Source organism: Calypte anna, chromosome 1, assembly GCF_003957555.1.
Source record: "Calypte anna isolate BGI_N300 chromosome 1, bCalAnn1_v1.p, whole genome shotgun sequence".
Taxonomy (NCBI): domain Eukaryota; kingdom Metazoa; phylum Chordata; class Aves; order Apodiformes; family Trochilidae; genus Calypte; species Calypte anna.
This window is the reverse complement of record NC_044244.1, coordinates 23,923,561-23,941,498: the sequence shown is the minus strand read 5'-3', so window position 1 is coordinate 23,941,498 and position 17,938 is coordinate 23,923,561. Positions and strand designations below refer to the sequence as shown.

At 40.6% G+C, this 17,938-nt stretch overlaps 2 protein-coding genes across 2 annotated transcripts in view; one reads left to right on the top strand and one right to left on the bottom strand.

Annotated features, from left to right (window-relative positions):
• The first annotated feature begins 373 nt into the window (after window positions 1-373).
• LSM8 (LSM8 homolog, U6 small nuclear RNA associated) lies at window positions 374-4,994 on the top strand. Its single transcript, XM_030457720.1, has 4 exons — window positions 374-547; window positions 1,455-1,495; window positions 2,816-2,943; window positions 4,742-4,994. Exons 1-4 carry the CDS (start codon window positions 517-519, stop codon window positions 4,830-4,832), a joined length of 291 nt encoding a protein of 96 aa, XP_030313580.1. The 5' UTR covers window positions 374-516; the 3' UTR covers window positions 4,833-4,994.
• A 6,532-nt stretch (window positions 4,995-11,526) lies between these two features.
• ANKRD26 (ankyrin repeat domain 26) overlaps window positions 11,527-17,938 on the bottom strand; it is a 51,090-nt gene continuing 44,678 nt past the window's right edge. Inside the window, exons 37-38 of the mRNA XM_030467211.1 lie at window positions 13,389-13,434; window positions 11,527-12,291 (exon numbers count right to left, since the gene is read on the bottom strand). Coding sequence (XP_030323071.1) covers window positions 12,143-12,291; window positions 13,389-13,434 — 195 coding nt within the window. The 3' untranslated portion in view covers window positions 11,527-12,142. The remainder of the gene's footprint in view (window positions 12,292-13,388; window positions 13,435-17,938) is intronic.

Below are 17,938 nucleotides of genomic sequence, written 5' to 3'. Positions count from 1 at the left end.
ATAAAGGCTGAGCCATTAGAGAAACTGCTGAGACAGTTCTGGTGTAATAACCTTCAGAGGTGTCAGGAAATGTCTTATTTTTCTCTGGTTAATTTGCCCTAAAACACTTCATTTTTCTTTCTTTGTAGTTGCAAACGCTACAATGTCAAGAGAAACAATCGGCATGGCAGAAAGAGATGAAAAAAATAGCATTCTGATGCTATTCCACATAGGAATTAAATCCTGGGAAACAAATCTGACTCCCCGCGTCCCTCCGCGCATGCGCACGCCCGGGATCTGCCTTGGCGCGCCGCGTCTCGCGCCCCGTAGGAAGCTGGCGGCGCCGCGCGTGCGCGGCAGTTGGAGCGCGAGGTTCTGCGACTGCGCGGGGCGGGGCCGCGCGTCAGCATCGCGCGCCGGAGGTGCGGTGATCGGTGCGGTGATCGGTGCGGTGATCGGTGCGGTGTGTGGTGCGGTGTGTGGTGCCGTGTTCGCCGCCACCGGGTGAGGCGAAGCGCGGGAGCCGCCGCCGCCGCCATGACCTCCGCCTTGGAGAACTACATCAACCGTATCCTTCCGGCGGGAGGACGTGTCCCGGGACAGCGGGAACGGGACCTCTCTCTCCTTGGCGCCAGCCAGGGTGGGTGGGGGAGGCCGGGCGCGGGACGGGGCCGCGGCGCGGGGCCGCTGAGGGCGGGTGGCGGCAGCATGGCGCCGAGTTGGGTGCCAGAACTGCAGGCCCGGCGTGCCCGTACCTCCTGGCCCGGCAAGGCCTGGAGACAGACCTGTGAAAAACGCACATCGGTTGCATCGCTTGGGTCCTACCTGTGTGGCTGTGCCGGTTTCTCTTCACACAAGACTGGCTCGGCAGGTAGAATGGAGGTTACTGGAGACCCGGAGAAGAGTGTCCCCTGTTGCTTCAGGTGCTGCAGCCCGGAGCCTTGCTTGATCTGGGATGAGGGATGAAATTCACAATGGGCCTGGCCCCTTAAAGCGCCCTTGACATGTGGCATTTTCAGTTTTATTCACAAACAGCAAGGTATTAACCCGGTACCGTTCAGAATGGTATCTCTGTGATTATCAAATTGGTAGAGTCAGATCTTCAGAGTGAGGGGACATAAGATGTCGGACTTAGCATCCTCACTTTTATTAAGTTTGGAGTGTTTGTAAACCTGTTTATGTTGTTACAATTTTGAGGTAGTGCAATTAGTAAAGGAAAGAGGAGAACTCGAATCTTTAGCATGCCTGTGATGTTCATGTTTGTGTATGACTCCATGTCTGGGTAGAGGGAAAATTTAAACCAGGCAAATGCTAAATCTTGCTACTGACAATGTTGTTGGTTTGTTTTTTTTTTTTTAAATGCTGATAGGCTTTCATGGCTACTCATGGATCTTAGAACTTATGTATAAATGTTTGAGGAAATGTTAGCGATTCTATTTCAGATACTTCTGAACATTTCCTTAATGAATTATCAGGTACTGTTGCAGTAATTACTTCTGATGGAAGAATGATTGTGGTGAGTTTTGTATTTTTTTAACATTTTAACATTTTATTTGTCATGGTCATAAAGAAACCATACCAGGGTGTTATCACTTAAATATGTAATTTTGCAATTTTTTTTTTTTTTAAGCTTTATGGCCATTACTTTATACAGTGTGATTTAAATGCTTACTGATTCTTGCCTGTCATCTGTCTTTCAGTAAACTTGTGCATGTGTATGCTTTGACCTTTTGTCAAATGGCCTCTACTACAGGAATGCACAAGCAAATGCTTTTTTTTTTCTGTTCAGTAATTTAGTTTTCATCTGGAATGTCCTCTTAGTTCAGTAAGCCCTTCAGATTTTATGCTAAGTCAAGTTTCTTCCATGTGATTGTAGAAGAACAGCTGATAGTTGCTGGAAAATTGTTGTGGGATGCTGTTTAAGTCTAAAAGGCTGAGAATTGTGTATGTAAGACTATAAAGTTCCAGTTTTATTGCTTTTGTGTTGTGGTTTTTTGTTTTGTTTCTTGTATTCCTTCCCCTGCCCCCGTATTTTATTCCTTTGTGTTCTGAGTTTAACTTAGTAGTAGGATCTTTGAATGAAGATTGTATCTTCACATGTATATGTTGGTACTTAGCTCCATGTGGCATCTGGAAAGAGAAAAGAGTACTTTTAGGTGAACTATGCTGGTTTCTCCAAATCCTGTGTCTGGTTGGAGTCACTGGTAAACTTTGTGTTGTGATACAAGATGCTCTCTGCCATATGAATGGAATTGGTACATGGGATGCATTCTTACATGGTTAGATGATATAAATGGGTATTATCACTGTTTGAATGATGTTTTGCATGAATTTAGAAATTCTTCTTTTTTAAGTAATTTTATGGAGCCAAAGTAATGTTCCTTAAGGAGAAACCACTTAAAAATCATGTGTTAAAATGGTTTCCTACTGTTGACCACAGGAATCCATTGTTTCTGTTCTTTGATTTAATTATAATTTATTCAATGTCCAGAAACTTTCATACATGAAAGATTAAAATAGTGTAGAAGTAGTAACATTAGTTGTGTAGAGGGCTGTTACTGGTAAAAGGGAAGTTTTACTTCTTTTAATGATAAAGATTACTGTAGCTTTTAGCATGAACCCACGATGGAAAATATAAGTAGTTTTCTTAAATTGATCATTGCTTTTAAAGCTCCATTTTCCAGATGTTTGTGTTTAAACTTAACAGTAAAACCTAAATAGAGCATATGTTCTCTAGTACCTTAGTATTTTCACCTTGTTTAAGATATATCCTTGAGACCAAAGATGGTAAACTTGAAAGGTAATTGGACTGCTTTATTTTTGTTTGTTTTTTCAGGGAACCCTTAAAGGTTTTGATCAGACCATTAACTTGATCTTGGATGAAAGCCATGAACGAGTGTTCAGTTCTTCACAGGGAGTTGAACAAGTAGTGCTGGGATTATACATTGTAAGAGGTGATAATGTGTAAGTACAGAATACTTTTGTTTAATTAATAGAAAATGTGTGTGTGTATACACACACATATATGGTGGATCCATATAGACCTTAACAGCCTCAGACATCTTGCATCTCTGTATCTGTGGGTAGCAACGATACCTTAAAAACAGATAAAAGACAGATAGGTAACAATAACTTAAAAACAGGACACCTTTGGAAAATAGAGAAGCTATTGGAAAATAAACCAGTCATGGGATAAAGTGTTTCCTTACCTTCTAGTGTGCATCAAAGATGCATGCTAGAAGATTGCAATGAATATACAGCATCAGTCAGAAAAACTTGGTATGGTTGCAGAGCAGGTAAAGGTTGTTGGAAGGAAAAAGACAACTTCTGTTTCTGAAATATGTGTTGAATTAGTAAAACCAAAACAAAAGATGTTAATACATAGTTATGTGTAAAACTTATAAAAAATTGAAGAAAAGCTGGTTAAAAACTCCAAACCTCTTTAAGTATGTGTGTTTGCTTTGATGCATGGGAAGCAGAAAGCCTATAAAGCAGACATCAGGAGTGGCAGATGATGCTTGTTCCTTTTACATATAGGAGACTTCTGATGAAAAGCCCTCACATTTTAAATGAGGTTTCATGCTGCTTAGTACTTGAATATTCAGTTGGAATAAGGAGTTTATAAATGTTTAATTCCTCATTAATTTCCAATGGGAACCTCACATCTGTATTGGGATGTCATAACCTCAGTCTCACCCTGGTTTCTGAATTCTTTTTGTAAATACTGATTCACTGTGAAGAAAGAATCTTGGGGACTGTTGGGAAAAAAACTAAAACAGCAGACATGGTCATGTCATTGCCTTAACACCTGATGTGCCACTGGCCTCAGAGGGGTGCAGTATGAAAATGCATGAAGAGCACAAGTGAGAATAACTAGAGTTATGAAATGCTTTCAGTTGAGAAAAGGCTGAATAGCCAAGGGCTCTTTAGTGTGGAAAAAGCACAGCTCAGGGGTTTTTGATTGCTGTGAAATCAGGAGTAGTTGAAAGTGATGGGAAGACAGTGGCTTCATTTAATTTCCTCTAGTTTTTTCTATTATTAAAACTGGAGATAATCCACCAGGTTATGTATAGAGGTATTCCGTTGCACAAGGTAACACTTAATTGTGGAACTTGCTGCTGCAGGACCTAGCAAAGACTGACAATACAAATTTATTCAGAAGGCTATTGGATGGATTTATATAACAATTTCTGCTGGCTTTTAAGTCATTTTGTGGATACAGCTTCTAGCTCACAAGTCTCTGAAGTGGTGAACAGAAGGGTGTACGAGAAGGATTAGACTTTTTGTTCCTGTGTTCCCTCTGTGTTAGTTCCAATCTTGAGCCTACATGACTTATATTAATGAGCCCACTCGTGGTTTAGACCAGGTAAATCTTAACATAGCATAGATGAAATACTGTATATTCTCCATTGAAGAAATTGGTAACAATTTGCCAGGTTTATTTGACACTGCCTGCACTTAAAAATTGCTGTACTTAGACATTATTCTTGAAAAGAGCAATTTCCAAAGGTTTCCAGTTCTTGTTTCAGAGAATTATTGCCTAAAACAGACCTGTAGTATTTGGTTCTTACAGCCCATATCTTTAAAAGAATGAAAAAAACTTTCTTTAGACTGTACGTAGAGCCATCAAAACTTGAAGTTCAAAGGATAGAGCTCTACAAGGGGTGGTGGTGGTTGTCTCTTCAATAGCAACTTAATTTTGTGGCTTTATAGATTTGCACCAGGGAATTTCAACAAATTGCAACCTTTTTTTTAATTGCAGGGCTGTCATTGGTGAAATTGATGAAGAAACAGATTCGGCTCTTGACTTGGGGAATATTCGAGCAGAACCTTTAAACTCAGTTGTGCATTGAAAAGAAAATATACAGGGACCTTGTAAATCTTTGGTTGTACAGACCTATGTAAAAACATGGATGATTTTTGCAAATTGTGTTTCATTTGTTTAGTCACCGGTTTTTTATTATGAATATGTTGTAGTTTTGCATGTAAATTAAAAGTTTCTACGTTTTACTAAAGATGTTTTTATTGTATTGGCTTTGGAGTTTCATGCTGCATAATTTCACTGTAAAACACATACTGGGAAACTCAGGGCATTCTCCAAGGGATTGAGAAAGGTAAATTCAAACTCCATTTCAGAAGAGGATGGTAACAAAACCTGGCTGCCCATAGCCCAAATGGGTTGATACAGAGTGCATTGGTAAACTTATTCTTCTGCAATGAGATAGGTACAAGACAGGCAGCTCACAGGTCTGATTGGGATTGTAGGTGTCCCTGGCAGGACAGAGAACTTTACTTGGAAGTAAAGTTCTACATAAAACCTTAACATGTAGCTGTGGAGTTTGCTTACCTTCACACTTAGGCAGCAACATAAGAGTTGTGATTTTTGGTTTAACACTCCAAATTTTTTTTTCCACACCAAATTTTCCTTCAATTTGGTGCAGGTGATTTTGGTCTAGGTTTGGCTAAACCCTCCTCTGAATGTGCAGGTGAAAGGATGCAAGTGAGGATACACAGGCAGAGGGTTTTTTTAAATATAATCTAGGGCCTATATGGTTTTAAAAATTAGAAGATGAAATTAGAGCCGTGCAAACCTACAGGAGCTCTCATCTATACTGGATAAGTGGTCTGGGTAAGTTATACGGTGGAAAAAAAGCAGTCAGGAAAACAGTACTTTATGCAGGAAGTTGAATTATAACCACTCTGAAACAGTGTGTTTATTGAATCAAACTTGTCCACCTAAAAACAGGTCACCAATGAAAATTAGTAATTTTTAAGTATTATTAATTTACTTTCATAAAATGAATCAAAGCAGGAAAAAATAAATGGGACTGAAACCAGAAAATGAACATAGAATGATGGCCTTGTATGAGTCGTTTTAAAAAAAGAAATCTTAGAGATTATTAATCCCCAGAGCAGTGGAGTGTGAAGGCTGTGTCTGTGTCTGGACTCTACCCTACAGCTAGCTTAGCAGAAGTGTTTAAAGCAGCGAAGAGGTAAAAGGTAGAGGGAATTAAGCATTTTGGGGGGAGGAAAATTTTTCTCCTTATATGCAGAGGAGGTATAGGAGAGGACTGGAATGGAAAAGAGGACCACAGGTCATGAGTGTTGAGCAGGGATGTGCCAGTTGGAGTGTGCCAGGTGGCTGGGGCTAAGGTTCTCCTGGCTGTTTCCTGTTAATCCTACAGGTGTAGCAAAGCAAGTATCTCCTGTGAGAGGAGGGGTAATACTGTTAAAAGCCTTTGCTTTATTACTGGAGGGAAAAGTATTCCCAGCAACAACAAAAGCGGAGACTCCCTCCTCAGACTTGAAGGCACTGCCAGTGAATTGTCACCACTGTGGCCATCTCTCTCACAGCTGGTTCTTCAGGGTACATGAGGAGCCCTGCTCAGACAGGAAAAAGGGGTCATAGTTTATAGTGTCCTTGGAACTGTCTTCTCCTGGAAAGAGCCTAGATTTAAGATCTGATAAATAGCAGGTGATGTTCAGTAAAATCCAACGTGTCCTTGCAGAGTAATAAATCAGTTTTACTACCAAGAGAAAGGGGATGCTGAGGGCAAAAGGAAGTAGTGCTGAATTGGAGGTAATTGTCATATTCCATTAATTATCCTGCATTGTCCTAGGCTTGTCACTTCCTCCTTTTGTTTTTTTAATAGAGATCTTGGAGTGAAAGGATGTGTCTTGGCTGACTGGAAAAGGATGCCTACAGTGAAATGACTGAGCTGGCTTATAAAGAGATCAATTAAATTCAGTTGGTGTGCATGAAGAAACACAGAAGCCATCTTCTGTGTTCAAAGGGCAACTTCCCTAATTGCAATCCATGTGATGTGCCTCCTTGTTCACTTAACATATTTGCCATCTAAACTTTCAAATATGTGGCCTTCAGGCAAGTTACTGGATTGAAAGAATGTGGATTGTGTTTTGAGGACTTATTCTTACAGTAGAGAATTTCCAGTGCAACTCTACCTTTGCTATCAGCTGCAGCCTGATATTCTTAGGCCTTGGGGTTAGTGTTTATCCTTCAATCTATTTCAAATAAAGCAACTGAAAGACATTCAACTCACTGCACCAGAGCTGAAGATAAAACCTGAGTGGTTTCTAATGGCAGATTTATCTCATGGCCATTGCCAAATTACTTTCATGGCAAATGTACCAGATCTGTATGCTTGAGTAGGTGCTTTGTATCTGTGGTAACAAAATTCCACCTCTTAACCTCTGCCACATGAAGCTGCACTAAGCACTGAAAGTTTTTGTGAATGCAGTGCTTCTCCAGAAGGCAGAAGAGACTTAGAAACTGCAAATGTTTGTCACAGCAGTGGACCATCAGGATGGTTTGTGCTCTCTAGTATTATTTGGTTTATGGTACATTTTGGCACCCATATATGCACCTCTAATTTCTACTAATTGTGTTATTTTGGGTTTCAAGTTGTGGAGGCTGCATTCATTGATTAGAAAAATGATGAATAATCAAAAAAGTCTGGACTTTTTTGTACTTTGTCATGCTGGTTATTTTTTTTTTTTTTTTAGTGGAAGAGAGTTTCTCAGTCACAGTGAAAATCCAGAGAAGCTGTATCATATCAATCAGTATCAACTTCCTTGTTGCATAGATAAGATACACTTCACATATCAGGTATTCACAGACAAAAAAACTTTCAAAGCCCAGATGTGCTAGAAGGTGGTACCTGTGCAGACTAAGCCCTGAGGTGAGGGAAGGAAAACATACCAGGTTTAAGTTCAAAACTTAAGGCAGAAGACAGTAAAGAGCCAGGCATTTGTCCTGGCATCCTGTTCCCAATAGCCTCTTCCAGTGTGTTACATTCTGTATCAGAGTCCTTTATAGGGGCCTTTTTTTTACATTAATTTTTACAGTAATGGCAGAAATGCTGATGTTTCTTCCAGTAGCAGCATTTTCCCTGAAGGAAATAGAAGGTCCACTGATAAAGGCAGAAATCAAAACTGAAAATAAAATTGCATTCAGACTTCTACCAAGAACTACTTGCTAGCATTAAAAGCCTGACCTTGCCTAGGTGGTAGCAGCACACTCCAGGAACTCTGGAGGAACTTGGGTTGAAAAAATGTGCAGCTACCATTCAGCCTTAAAACCAGTAATGAGGCCACTGAATGCCAAGAAATCTCACTCCAAGTGGAACTTTTTGTCTGCCTCTTGCAGTTTTAGATAAGAGATTGTTTGTTACTTGAGGGTGCGTGAAGGCATATGCATGTTCTGGTCCCACCATCTTTGTTTTGTTTTATTCTCTAGATTTATCTATTTAGTGTTGATTTTTGCAGCAGTGATGATTACAGTGCTTTGCATTGAAACAGGAGTGGAAATTATACAGGTGGAGAAATCAGAGAAGCTGGATTTGAAGCAGTGAAATCCATCAACAGAAGTAAGCAGGATAGAAATCTGATGAATGTGAACAAAGGTTTTACAGCAGTGCTCATTAAAGCAAAATTTTTAACGCATATACAATTATTGTGCATGTCATTCTATTTATGAGAAATAATAAGAAATTGTGAGAAAAAAATGGTCTACTGAGAAATTAAGGCACCAGAATTTAACATCGAAGCTTCTTGTCCCAAAGTAGTGGGGTTTTAGTTATGGCTCTTGCTTTGGATTTTTGTGCTTAAATCTTTGGGAATTCTCACTTGTCTGAATCCATACTTCAACCCTGCTTATGGTGCAGATGGACACCTGTATGCAGATGAATGCTGTGATGATTCTGCAAACAGCTGGACCAGAGTTGCTGGTGGTTTATGGCAGGAATCTGGAGCATTCGGCACTGATGGGATGTGTAGGCCATGTAGTGTCCTCAGATGCAGGAGACAGATTGCTAAAATTGTATTCAAGGCAAAAGATCAGGAACAAAACAAAACACACAGCAATAAAACCTGTAGCTTTTCACGATCATTTCAAACACATTTTGCAGCAGTGCCAATTAATAAAACCAGTTCTTGCCAATTGCCACCTCAGTACCCCTGTGTGTGTATCAGTTTGTCTACACAGACCGGATTTAGGGGAGTTCTGTTTTGCAGTGAATTGCAGTGCTGAGTAGAAGCCAAGGCAGGAAGTGATTATGGTTAAGGAGCTGATGCTAATTGAAAATGTGTGATGCTGTGGAGGAAACACCACACAATAGAACCTCAGTTAGTTTGGAAATTGATTTTAAAACCAGGGCACATGAAGATGTAAACAGTCAATAGGACTGGGGGCCCACCTTTCTCCTAACAATAGGATCATTAGCAGTAGGAGTGTGCAGAATGATTTCCATGAGTAAACTGCAAGTGCAAAATGCATGAAAGAGAGGGCTCATCAGGGCTGTACAGAAACAGCCTTCTTGCTTCTTGCCATCTTTCTTCTACTGCTCGTAACTCATCCTGGATACAAGAGTCAGGGGGAAGTGCAGGTGCTCAAGGTCTTTGAGAAGGCAGGCTCAAAATTCTTTTGTGTGACTGTAATGGGGTAAGGTTGCCCTCTGGAACTGCACTTTTAGTTTTCAGTACTTCTTCCCTGAAGAGTTGTCATCTTGCATTCAGTGAAGACCGTCAGGATTCAAGTGAAAACAGTCTCTGATGAGAAACTGAATAAAAATATTTGGTAGAGTTAGCTATTGCTGTAATGTAATAGGGAATTGTTATGTGGGTGGAGGGGAGTTTCCTGTTTTATGTAGTTTAACATCTTGCATGGTTTTTAACAAGTAATAAGTAATCATAAGTTTTATATTTCTGATTCCACCATTTTTCAGAAGTCTACCAAGAGCAGAAAGCAATAAAAAACCCCCCAAAACCTTCAACCTGGGATTTACACTATTTTATTTGTGGATAAGATATGCATAATGTTCTACAACCATACTGTATCTGTCAGCAATTCTGTGTGTGGTTCTAATTATGCTTTTTCTGAGTATCAACAGCAAAGAGCAGATGGTAGCAGAACAGCCCTCAGGTGAAAGGGAATTTCAGAGTACCCTGCTCTTAATGCCACACTTTGACATGCAACTCCTCATCTGGAAGAGGACTGCCTGACAGTATGCTCTGGAGCTGAAAGTCATACGGATATGGCAGTAACCAAAGCTTGTGTTAGAGAAGAGCACCTTGAGTAGGGAGAGTTAATGAGATGCAGTTTGGTAGTGGGAAACATCTCTTGACATTCCATGTTTGCTTGTTTGAAATCTCACACATTTCAGCCTTGCTGAAGAAAGGCATTCTTTGCCTGATACAGAGCCAAACCCCCCTTTTGGAGTGCGAAGAACACCAGCAGCAGAGTGCAGGAGTAAGAGGAAATCCCCTTGTTCATGTGCAATTTGCCTCAACACAATAGCCACTGTGTGCCAGTATTATGTGATCAGGCACTAAGACACAAGGGAACTGGTTCAGAGGCTTACATGGAAATTATGAGATACATACACAAAAGAACAACTCCCTGTTTTATGGAACAGGATGCAGGTCCTCTGCTTCAGGATAAACAGTGACCTTGCATACTGTCATGCAGTGTGGTAGCAGTACCACTTTCAGGGTAGCTGGGGCTGTTTCCAACAAGCAGCAAGAACCAGTCAGCCTTGTCTGAGAATAGTGAACACTTCAGATCACTAGTGAACAGGAAACAAACACATCAACTCCAAAGATAAAGAATTGACCAGACCATGGCAACAGTTATGGATAACTGTTAGGTTAGATATTAACACTTCTCTCAGTTTGGTCTGTCCAGCAGCCAATGCCCTGCACCCCTGAAAGCCAGCAGTAAAGAAGCATTTAATATTGAATTTTCCAGGCAAACAGAACTTGTAGCTCATTGTTTTTATTAACAGGTGGTTTATATCCAGATGAGGGTGGTGTGAGGTGCCTCTAAGGTTAAAGGGAAGACACAAACAGGGCAAAGTTGGTCAGTATGGTTCTAGGACACTGGATTTATTTTCCCCTTGCAAAGCAGCCGTGAAGCAGTAAAAGCTGCAGAGGTCAGCAACGAACTACAAGGAGATCCCTGGACATTTCAGAAGTCAAGACTCAATGGGTGGACATATTAGTGCTGTGGAAGCACTACTCCAACAGCTTTTCCTCCATTTTTCAAGCACCCTCTCCCCCTCACTCACCTCCTCCCAACAATAGATAACAATGAAAAACTGATCATGTGGGGTGTTTTTTTGTTTTGTTTTTTCACAATTCAGCATTTCAAAGAGAGCCAAATCTGGACAACTTCTTTCACTGTTTGCTCTTGAGGAAAAAGCAGCTAGGATAATGTGATTTTCTGAAATGGAATTCTGTATTCTGTACAACTGCTTTAAAAAACCTAAGAATTGTCTTGCAGCTACTGATCCAAGAGAGTTTCTAACATACCTTAACACAGAAATTAAGAAATACACTTGTTTTCTCCTCAGAAAGAGATCAGGAAGTTCCAAAAGCTGTAGCAGTGAACAGAGCTGAAGTGAGCAGAAAACAGCCCTGGAGAGTTCCATGGGCAGGGAAGGGGTCGGAAAGCAAAGTCAAGGGTGGGAACAATCAAACAAACATGTACTATATAACAAAGTTTATTAAATATCAATTTCAAGTAGAATATCTGGAATTAAATACAGTGTATTAGCTTCACAAAAATGTATTCACATAAAAAGGAACAATGTCACAGCAGCATTCATTGCTTTCCTCAATGTTTAACTCATGTTCTGGAATTAGTGGATAAAACCCCCAGTTTTGCCCTGTCTCAATTCATCTCAGCACAACCATTCCCACTTTTCCAGAATTGGGACTTTGCTCTATAATCTTCTGGTCTCTAGGGACTTCTGCAGACACAAAATTACAAGCACAGATCTTCAGTAACAACAACTTCCTGAATTAAGTAAAACTGTTTTTTTAACACAAATGGAACGCTTTTCCTAAAATATGAATATGAGGGCATCAAAACAATGCATCTAAATAAGAAAGATGTTGACAGTTTTGTCAAGCACGAAAATCCAAATTAGTCAGTCTGCTAAGTGGAAAAATAGGCATAGATCATACAAAAAAATAAAACTATGCATCAATAAACCAACAGGTAAGTGCAATGTGCCTGTCAAGCATGTAAATGAATTTGTAGTCAGACCACAAAAAACACTTTCACACCTGAACCATGGGATGGGAAGCTGCAGACGTACTATTTAAACAAAATTATGTCAGGAGCCTTTCATTAGCATTTTGTTCAAATCACATAATTTTTGGTTAAAACATCACGGTACTCCTGTATTGCCCTGCAAAAGGGATCCTGGTCAACATTGAAATTTTTTGAAGAACCATCAGTAGATACAATGGGAGAGGCTCCAGGAGATGCTTTTTCAAGATCAGCATTGGCTAGAGAGACAAGACACAAAATTCCTGGTGTTACTTTTACAGTAGGCAGGGGCAGCTAAGGTCACTGTAAAACCATTAGGGGTAAGACAAGAGATTACAGTCCAGAAAGAGATTAAAAATCTTCCAAGGGGAACACCAAAGAAAGAGCTGGGCACAAAGGAGGAAACACATTTTTTTCCACATTTGCTTCTTAGTCAGCAGGATTTCCAAAGGTAGTGAAAGAAATTCCACATTCAAAGCAGACAAGAAGAGAAGGCAATTGTCTGAGGGGCTACCTGCTTTGCAACAGCACCAGTCACTGCAAAGCTGTGACTCTGGAGGAAGAATTATGAAAGAGGAGCAATTCCTCTTGGACATCTGGCCTCAGATTACAGAGCATGTTTTATGCTATGGATTACATCCACCCAAGTCCTCTTATGTTTGCCTAAACACTGCTGAATGATTCCCTAAAGAAAGGGCATCTTTTGTCAGCAGTTATACTCTCCTTGCTTGCTCAAAACAGATTGCAGGATAAAAGCTACAAACTGAAGCAGTCACTAAGAGACAGCAAAAATCCAGGCCTAACATCAGAGGATGTCTCTGCTGAGTGAAGTACATGTAATCACAGAATCTGTACATGGAATCACAGAATTCTCATGGTTGGAAAAGTCCTCTAATATCACTGCATCCCACCATGACTACCTCCCCACTACCAATAAAATAAAATTAATTTTATCTATATTACCATACCCACTGAAGCTTAAGGGATGGCTGAAGTCTATAAAAATTTGGGCTTCTTTTATGTTTGTGAACATCTAGTGAAAGATGACTTCAACTTAAGCCAAGTATGTCTGTATGGATGAGATGGGTCTGCTTGTTTGGGTTTGTTTGGGTTTTTTGTTTTTTTTTTTTTTAAGCAACTGCATAACTTTCTATGTTGTATTTTGGCCAGCAGGAAGTTTTCACATTCAGATCTAAACTGCAGACAAAGCTAGCAGAAAAAAGCTGAAAAACCTGTGCTTAGCACAGGAACTCGACAGCTTTCAAGCCATTATTTCCAAGTGTTAGGAGGAGTCATCTTTTTCCTTGCAAACACTCCTGACATAATGACAGATTACCTTGTTCAAGTTCCTTAGAGATTTTTTCATCCAGTTCCTGACGGATCTAGAATTATATAGAAAAAACGCAATTAACATTTTTGTAGTGTGAAACTTCTGATACATTCGTAAAATCCACACATAATGTAATAAAACCAAAAATATCCTCCCAAAGAGAGACATTTTAGTTTGGGGTTTTTTTTGGGGGGGGGGTTTGTTTGTTTTTGTTGTTGTTGTTTTTTAATGTTAGAGGTTGGGAAGGACCTCTGCAGATCATCTAGTCCAAACCCACTGGCCTAGAGCAGGTTGCACAGGATGGTTTCCAGGTGGGTTTTGAATGTCTACAGAGATGGAAACTCCACATAATTTCTCTGGGCAGACTGTTTCAGTGCTCTGCCACCCTCAAAGTAAAGGAAGTTCCTCCTCATGTTCAGATGGAGCTTCCTGTTGTTCAAGTTTGTGCCCGTTACCACTGGTCCTGTCAATGGGCACCACTGAAAAATGAGCAGCCCAATCTTCCTGACACCCACCCTTCAAGTATTTATAAATATTGATAAGAGCATCTCTTCTGCAGACTAAAAAGACCCAAGCTCCTCAGTCATGAGAGTTGCCCTAGTGCCCCTATCATCTTTGTAGCCCTTTGCTGTACCTCCTCCAGCATTTTCCTGTCCTAGTTGAAGCAGGGAGCTCAGATTGGACACAGTACTCCAGATGGGGCCTCACCAGGGAAGAGCTGAGGGATAGGACAGCATCCCTCGACTGGCTTTCTACAATTTTCTTGATGCACCCCAGGGTGCTATTGGCCTTCTTGGCCACAAGGGCAATTGCTGGCTCATGGTCATCATGCTCTTCACCAAGAGTCCCAAGTCTTTTTCCACACAGCTGCTTTCCAGTAAGTCAGCCCTTAACCTATGGGCTTATCCATAGCATAAAACATAATTATGATGCATGCATGGGGTTATTGCTTCCTAGGTCAGTACCCTACACTTGCCCTTGTTGAACATCATAAGGTTTCTCTCTGCCTGTTTCCCTGCAGCCTGTCCAGGTCATGTTGAAAGGCAGCACAGCTTTCTGGAGAGTCAAACACTACTCTCAGTTTTGTGTCATCAGCAAACTTGGAGAGGGTATACTCTATCCCTTCATCCAGGTAATTAATAAATAGATTGAACAGGTGGCTCATCTACCACCTGAGTCAAAGAGTTACCATCCATAAACTAGAGGAACCTCCAGGACCATGCATGGCTGTCTGTATGGCCTTCCCAGCATATAGCACGGTGACTGAAGTCCCCCATGATAACCAAAGCCTCTGATTTGATTCATATCGAAGTGATATCAACATAGATACCACTCAGATTCCAGGCTTACAATGGCCATGAATATGCTGAAGGGCTTGGACCATGTGAGCTACTTGAAGAGGTTGAGAAACCTGCAAGAGTTTCTCTGCTGGAGTAGAGAAAGCTCAGGAGGGACCATAGCTAAGTGTATAAATACCTAGTGGGGTGACTAAAGAAGATGGAGCCAGACTTTTAGTGGCACCAAATAAAAGAACAAGAGGAATGGGCACAAATCAAAACAGAGGAAATTTCATTTGAACATAGGGAATTTTTAATTTTTGTTTATTTTTAAATTGTAAGTGTGGTTAAACATTGGAATAAGTTGCCCAGAAAAGGCTAGAGAGTGGCCATCCTTTGAGATGTACAAAACCTGGCTGGACATAATACTGAGCAACCTACTATGAATGACACCATTTTTGGCAGAGGTAGGGCTGGATTAGATGATCTTCAGAGGCCCCTTTTGTCCTCAGCCATTCTGCATTTCTCTCATTTTAGTATTGAAACCTGGAGGAGTAAGCTGCATGCTCATCTAGCAACATACCTACAAAAATACCCATCACAGCAAGGAAACAAAAAAACAAACAAAAACCAAACCACAAAAACAAAACAAAAAACAAAAAACCACCAAAAGAAAAACAAAAAAACCACAAAAAACAAAAAAAAGCCACCACCAACAAAAGAACTACATAAAAACCCCAAAACAAAACCAAAACCCAGCACCCTGAAACATATACAATGTACTCAAGAGGCCATGGAAAGCAACAGCTGCAGCTCCTCACAAAAGGAGCAGAACTCCCAGGGCCAAAGAAGTGGGGCTATAAACCAGCAAAGTGGATGCAAGTGCCCTTTCCCCAGGACTAAAGGGACAGCTGCAACAAAATTCATTGTCTCCTCCTGGACAGCCACCCAGTAGTACTTTGTTGGAATAGTCTGGGCCTTCACAGCTAGAAGAGGGGAGCATAGAGCTGAAAAAACAACAGAAAAGGACCCCCAGATCCCTGAAGCTCTAATAATTTTCAAGTAGATATAAACAACAGCAAAATCTCTGGGAGAAGACGACCCCTAACACTTTAAATAAGACACAGGTAGTAAAAAAAATCAGGAAAACTGATTCCTAAGCCAAAAGACAACCCCAAAACAGAAGAAATCCTCAGCAAAGTGGTAGTAGTTGAAGTGTTAGAAGAAACCACTTTCCTTGGTTTATGGAGCCTTCCCAATGACCAGAAGGTCCAGAAGACCCTCTACAACATGTGCAAATGGATCAGGAGAAGGAAACCATCTTGTTTTCCTCTTACTCATTCCAGTAACATCTTTGTGATTCTCATCCATGCTTGAGGAAAGAGAAGTTGGTGGAAATAAGGCCAACAGACTTATTTCTGAAAAGGGATTGAAGAGCCAGGCAAAATACACCTTTGAGGACTTATAACTTGCTTCCACTCTTCTCCTTCCCACCAGCCTGCTAGGAAAGGCATCACAACCAGCTCCAGAGCAGGCATTTCTCACCTCACTGCATGTCTCTTCACACTGGGTCCCTTGCAACAGTCACCTTCTCAAGACTTCTTTTTCAGAAAGCAGTGCTGAGTTACTGCTTACCCACAGAGGCTGCTTGAGCACAAAGTTGCACTGTGTGGGACTCCACAAGATGATACTCAAGAGTCTAGGAACTCAACTTCCAGAACAGTACTGGTACTCCAGACACAACCACTGTTACTACCAAGAACTTTTTGAATATCAGAACTGACAGCAGGGGTAAACAAGCATACTCCTATGGTTTCAAGAAGTTCCACTTTAACAGGTGAAATTCATACACTGCCACCTTACAGATCCTTAATTACCACAGAAGCCTTAACATTACAAGTGCCTACAGGATGCAAGTGCTCTGCAGCATTCTTCACTTGGGCAAACTAACAATTTCAAAACATTGGCACTACTAGGGAAATGTGAATGCATTGGTAAGTTTTAGTCAAAACCTAGCAGCTATAAATTGACAAAACATTTCCAGTTTAAAATACCACCCAATATTAAATAATACTGGCTACAAACCTTGTCATGTATCTGGCTGCAGAGAAAAGAGAGAACAGATTGTTGATTAAGGAGCTGAAGAAGAAAAATGGTCTTAAGTTCAAAGATCTTCAGGGAGAGATAAGAACATGGCCCACACATAAATGAAGCAAGTAAAAAAGCTAACAGTACAAAAACTGCTACAATACAAGAGTACAGATGGAAAAAGAAACTAGAAGAGGAACAGAAATTGAGAGAGAAGCAGACATTCCCTGTCTCACATTCTGTAGGGAAACTGGCTTCATAAAGCCACTAAATCACAATGGTTACAGCTAGCAGAGTTCACTAGCATTTTCTATGTCAAGACACAGTCATTGTCACCAGCCTGTAGCACAGATTTTAGGATTTAAGCTTAACATTTGTTTAACCTAACAACAGGACTCGAGTTCCAAAATCTCCTTGCAGCAGACAGTTCCCAAATTATGGCATACAGACCACTAACAGTAACTCAGATTTGTGTTTCATCTGCTTGATTGAGTTTTGTTCTGGATGGTGATGTGCCAATTCCTGAGCAGTCTGGGAGTCAGTAGAGCAAGACCTCTTGACTCCTGTACAGGACAGGCAATACATGCCTACATGCTTCTTGCCACCCCAGACCTACTAACTAAACAAATTTCAGCCAACCTCCTTCCACAACATAACAAACTGGTAGTTGTTATAGTCACTGTTTGTAATAACAGGCACAGAACTGTTCAAGTGCTTGTAATTTATTCCTCATTATTGGAGCTCTAATAAAAGTAAAGCCAACCAAAAAACTCCAAAGACATTTGCACATGATGGGGATTTTACTGGTACGTGAATTTGTGTTAATGTGAACTTTTTCTGTATTTTTCCAGATATATTTGCACCTCCATGTCAAGGTTATTGACTTCTGTAGCACGTATATTTGATAAGGTGGGGGAAAGGGCTATGCTGTAGCAGAACACATTTTTTTGGTTTTTTTTAATAAGAAAATGCTTGTTTTTTGCTGAGCTTGCAAACTGCTAACTTCTAAACAGAAGCTACACACACTGACATCAAGCCTTGAAACTCCAAATTCCTCAGCTATGTCTAAAGGAAGTGTATCCATCTGCCAGAGAAGCAATTATTCCTCGTTTGCAGGCAGCTTCATTTACCATTGCTTTTTCCAACAGTTGCACAAAGAATTCGTACCAGCCTTTTGAATAACAGGAACGT

Bases quoted from the DNA above. Each gene is read 5' to 3' on its own strand.
- LSM8 (XM_030457720.1), top strand. From the start codon at position 517: ATGACCTCCGCCTTGGAGAACTACATCAACC. The intron at 1,496-2,815 runs GTGAGTTTTGTA...TTGTTTTTTCAG, and splicing joins CTGATGGAAGAATGATTGTG to GGAACCCTTAAAGGTTTTGA. The intron at 2,944-4,741 runs GTAAGTACAGAA...TTTTAATTGCAG, and splicing joins ATTGTAAGAGGTGATAATGT to GGCTGTCATTGGTGAAATTG.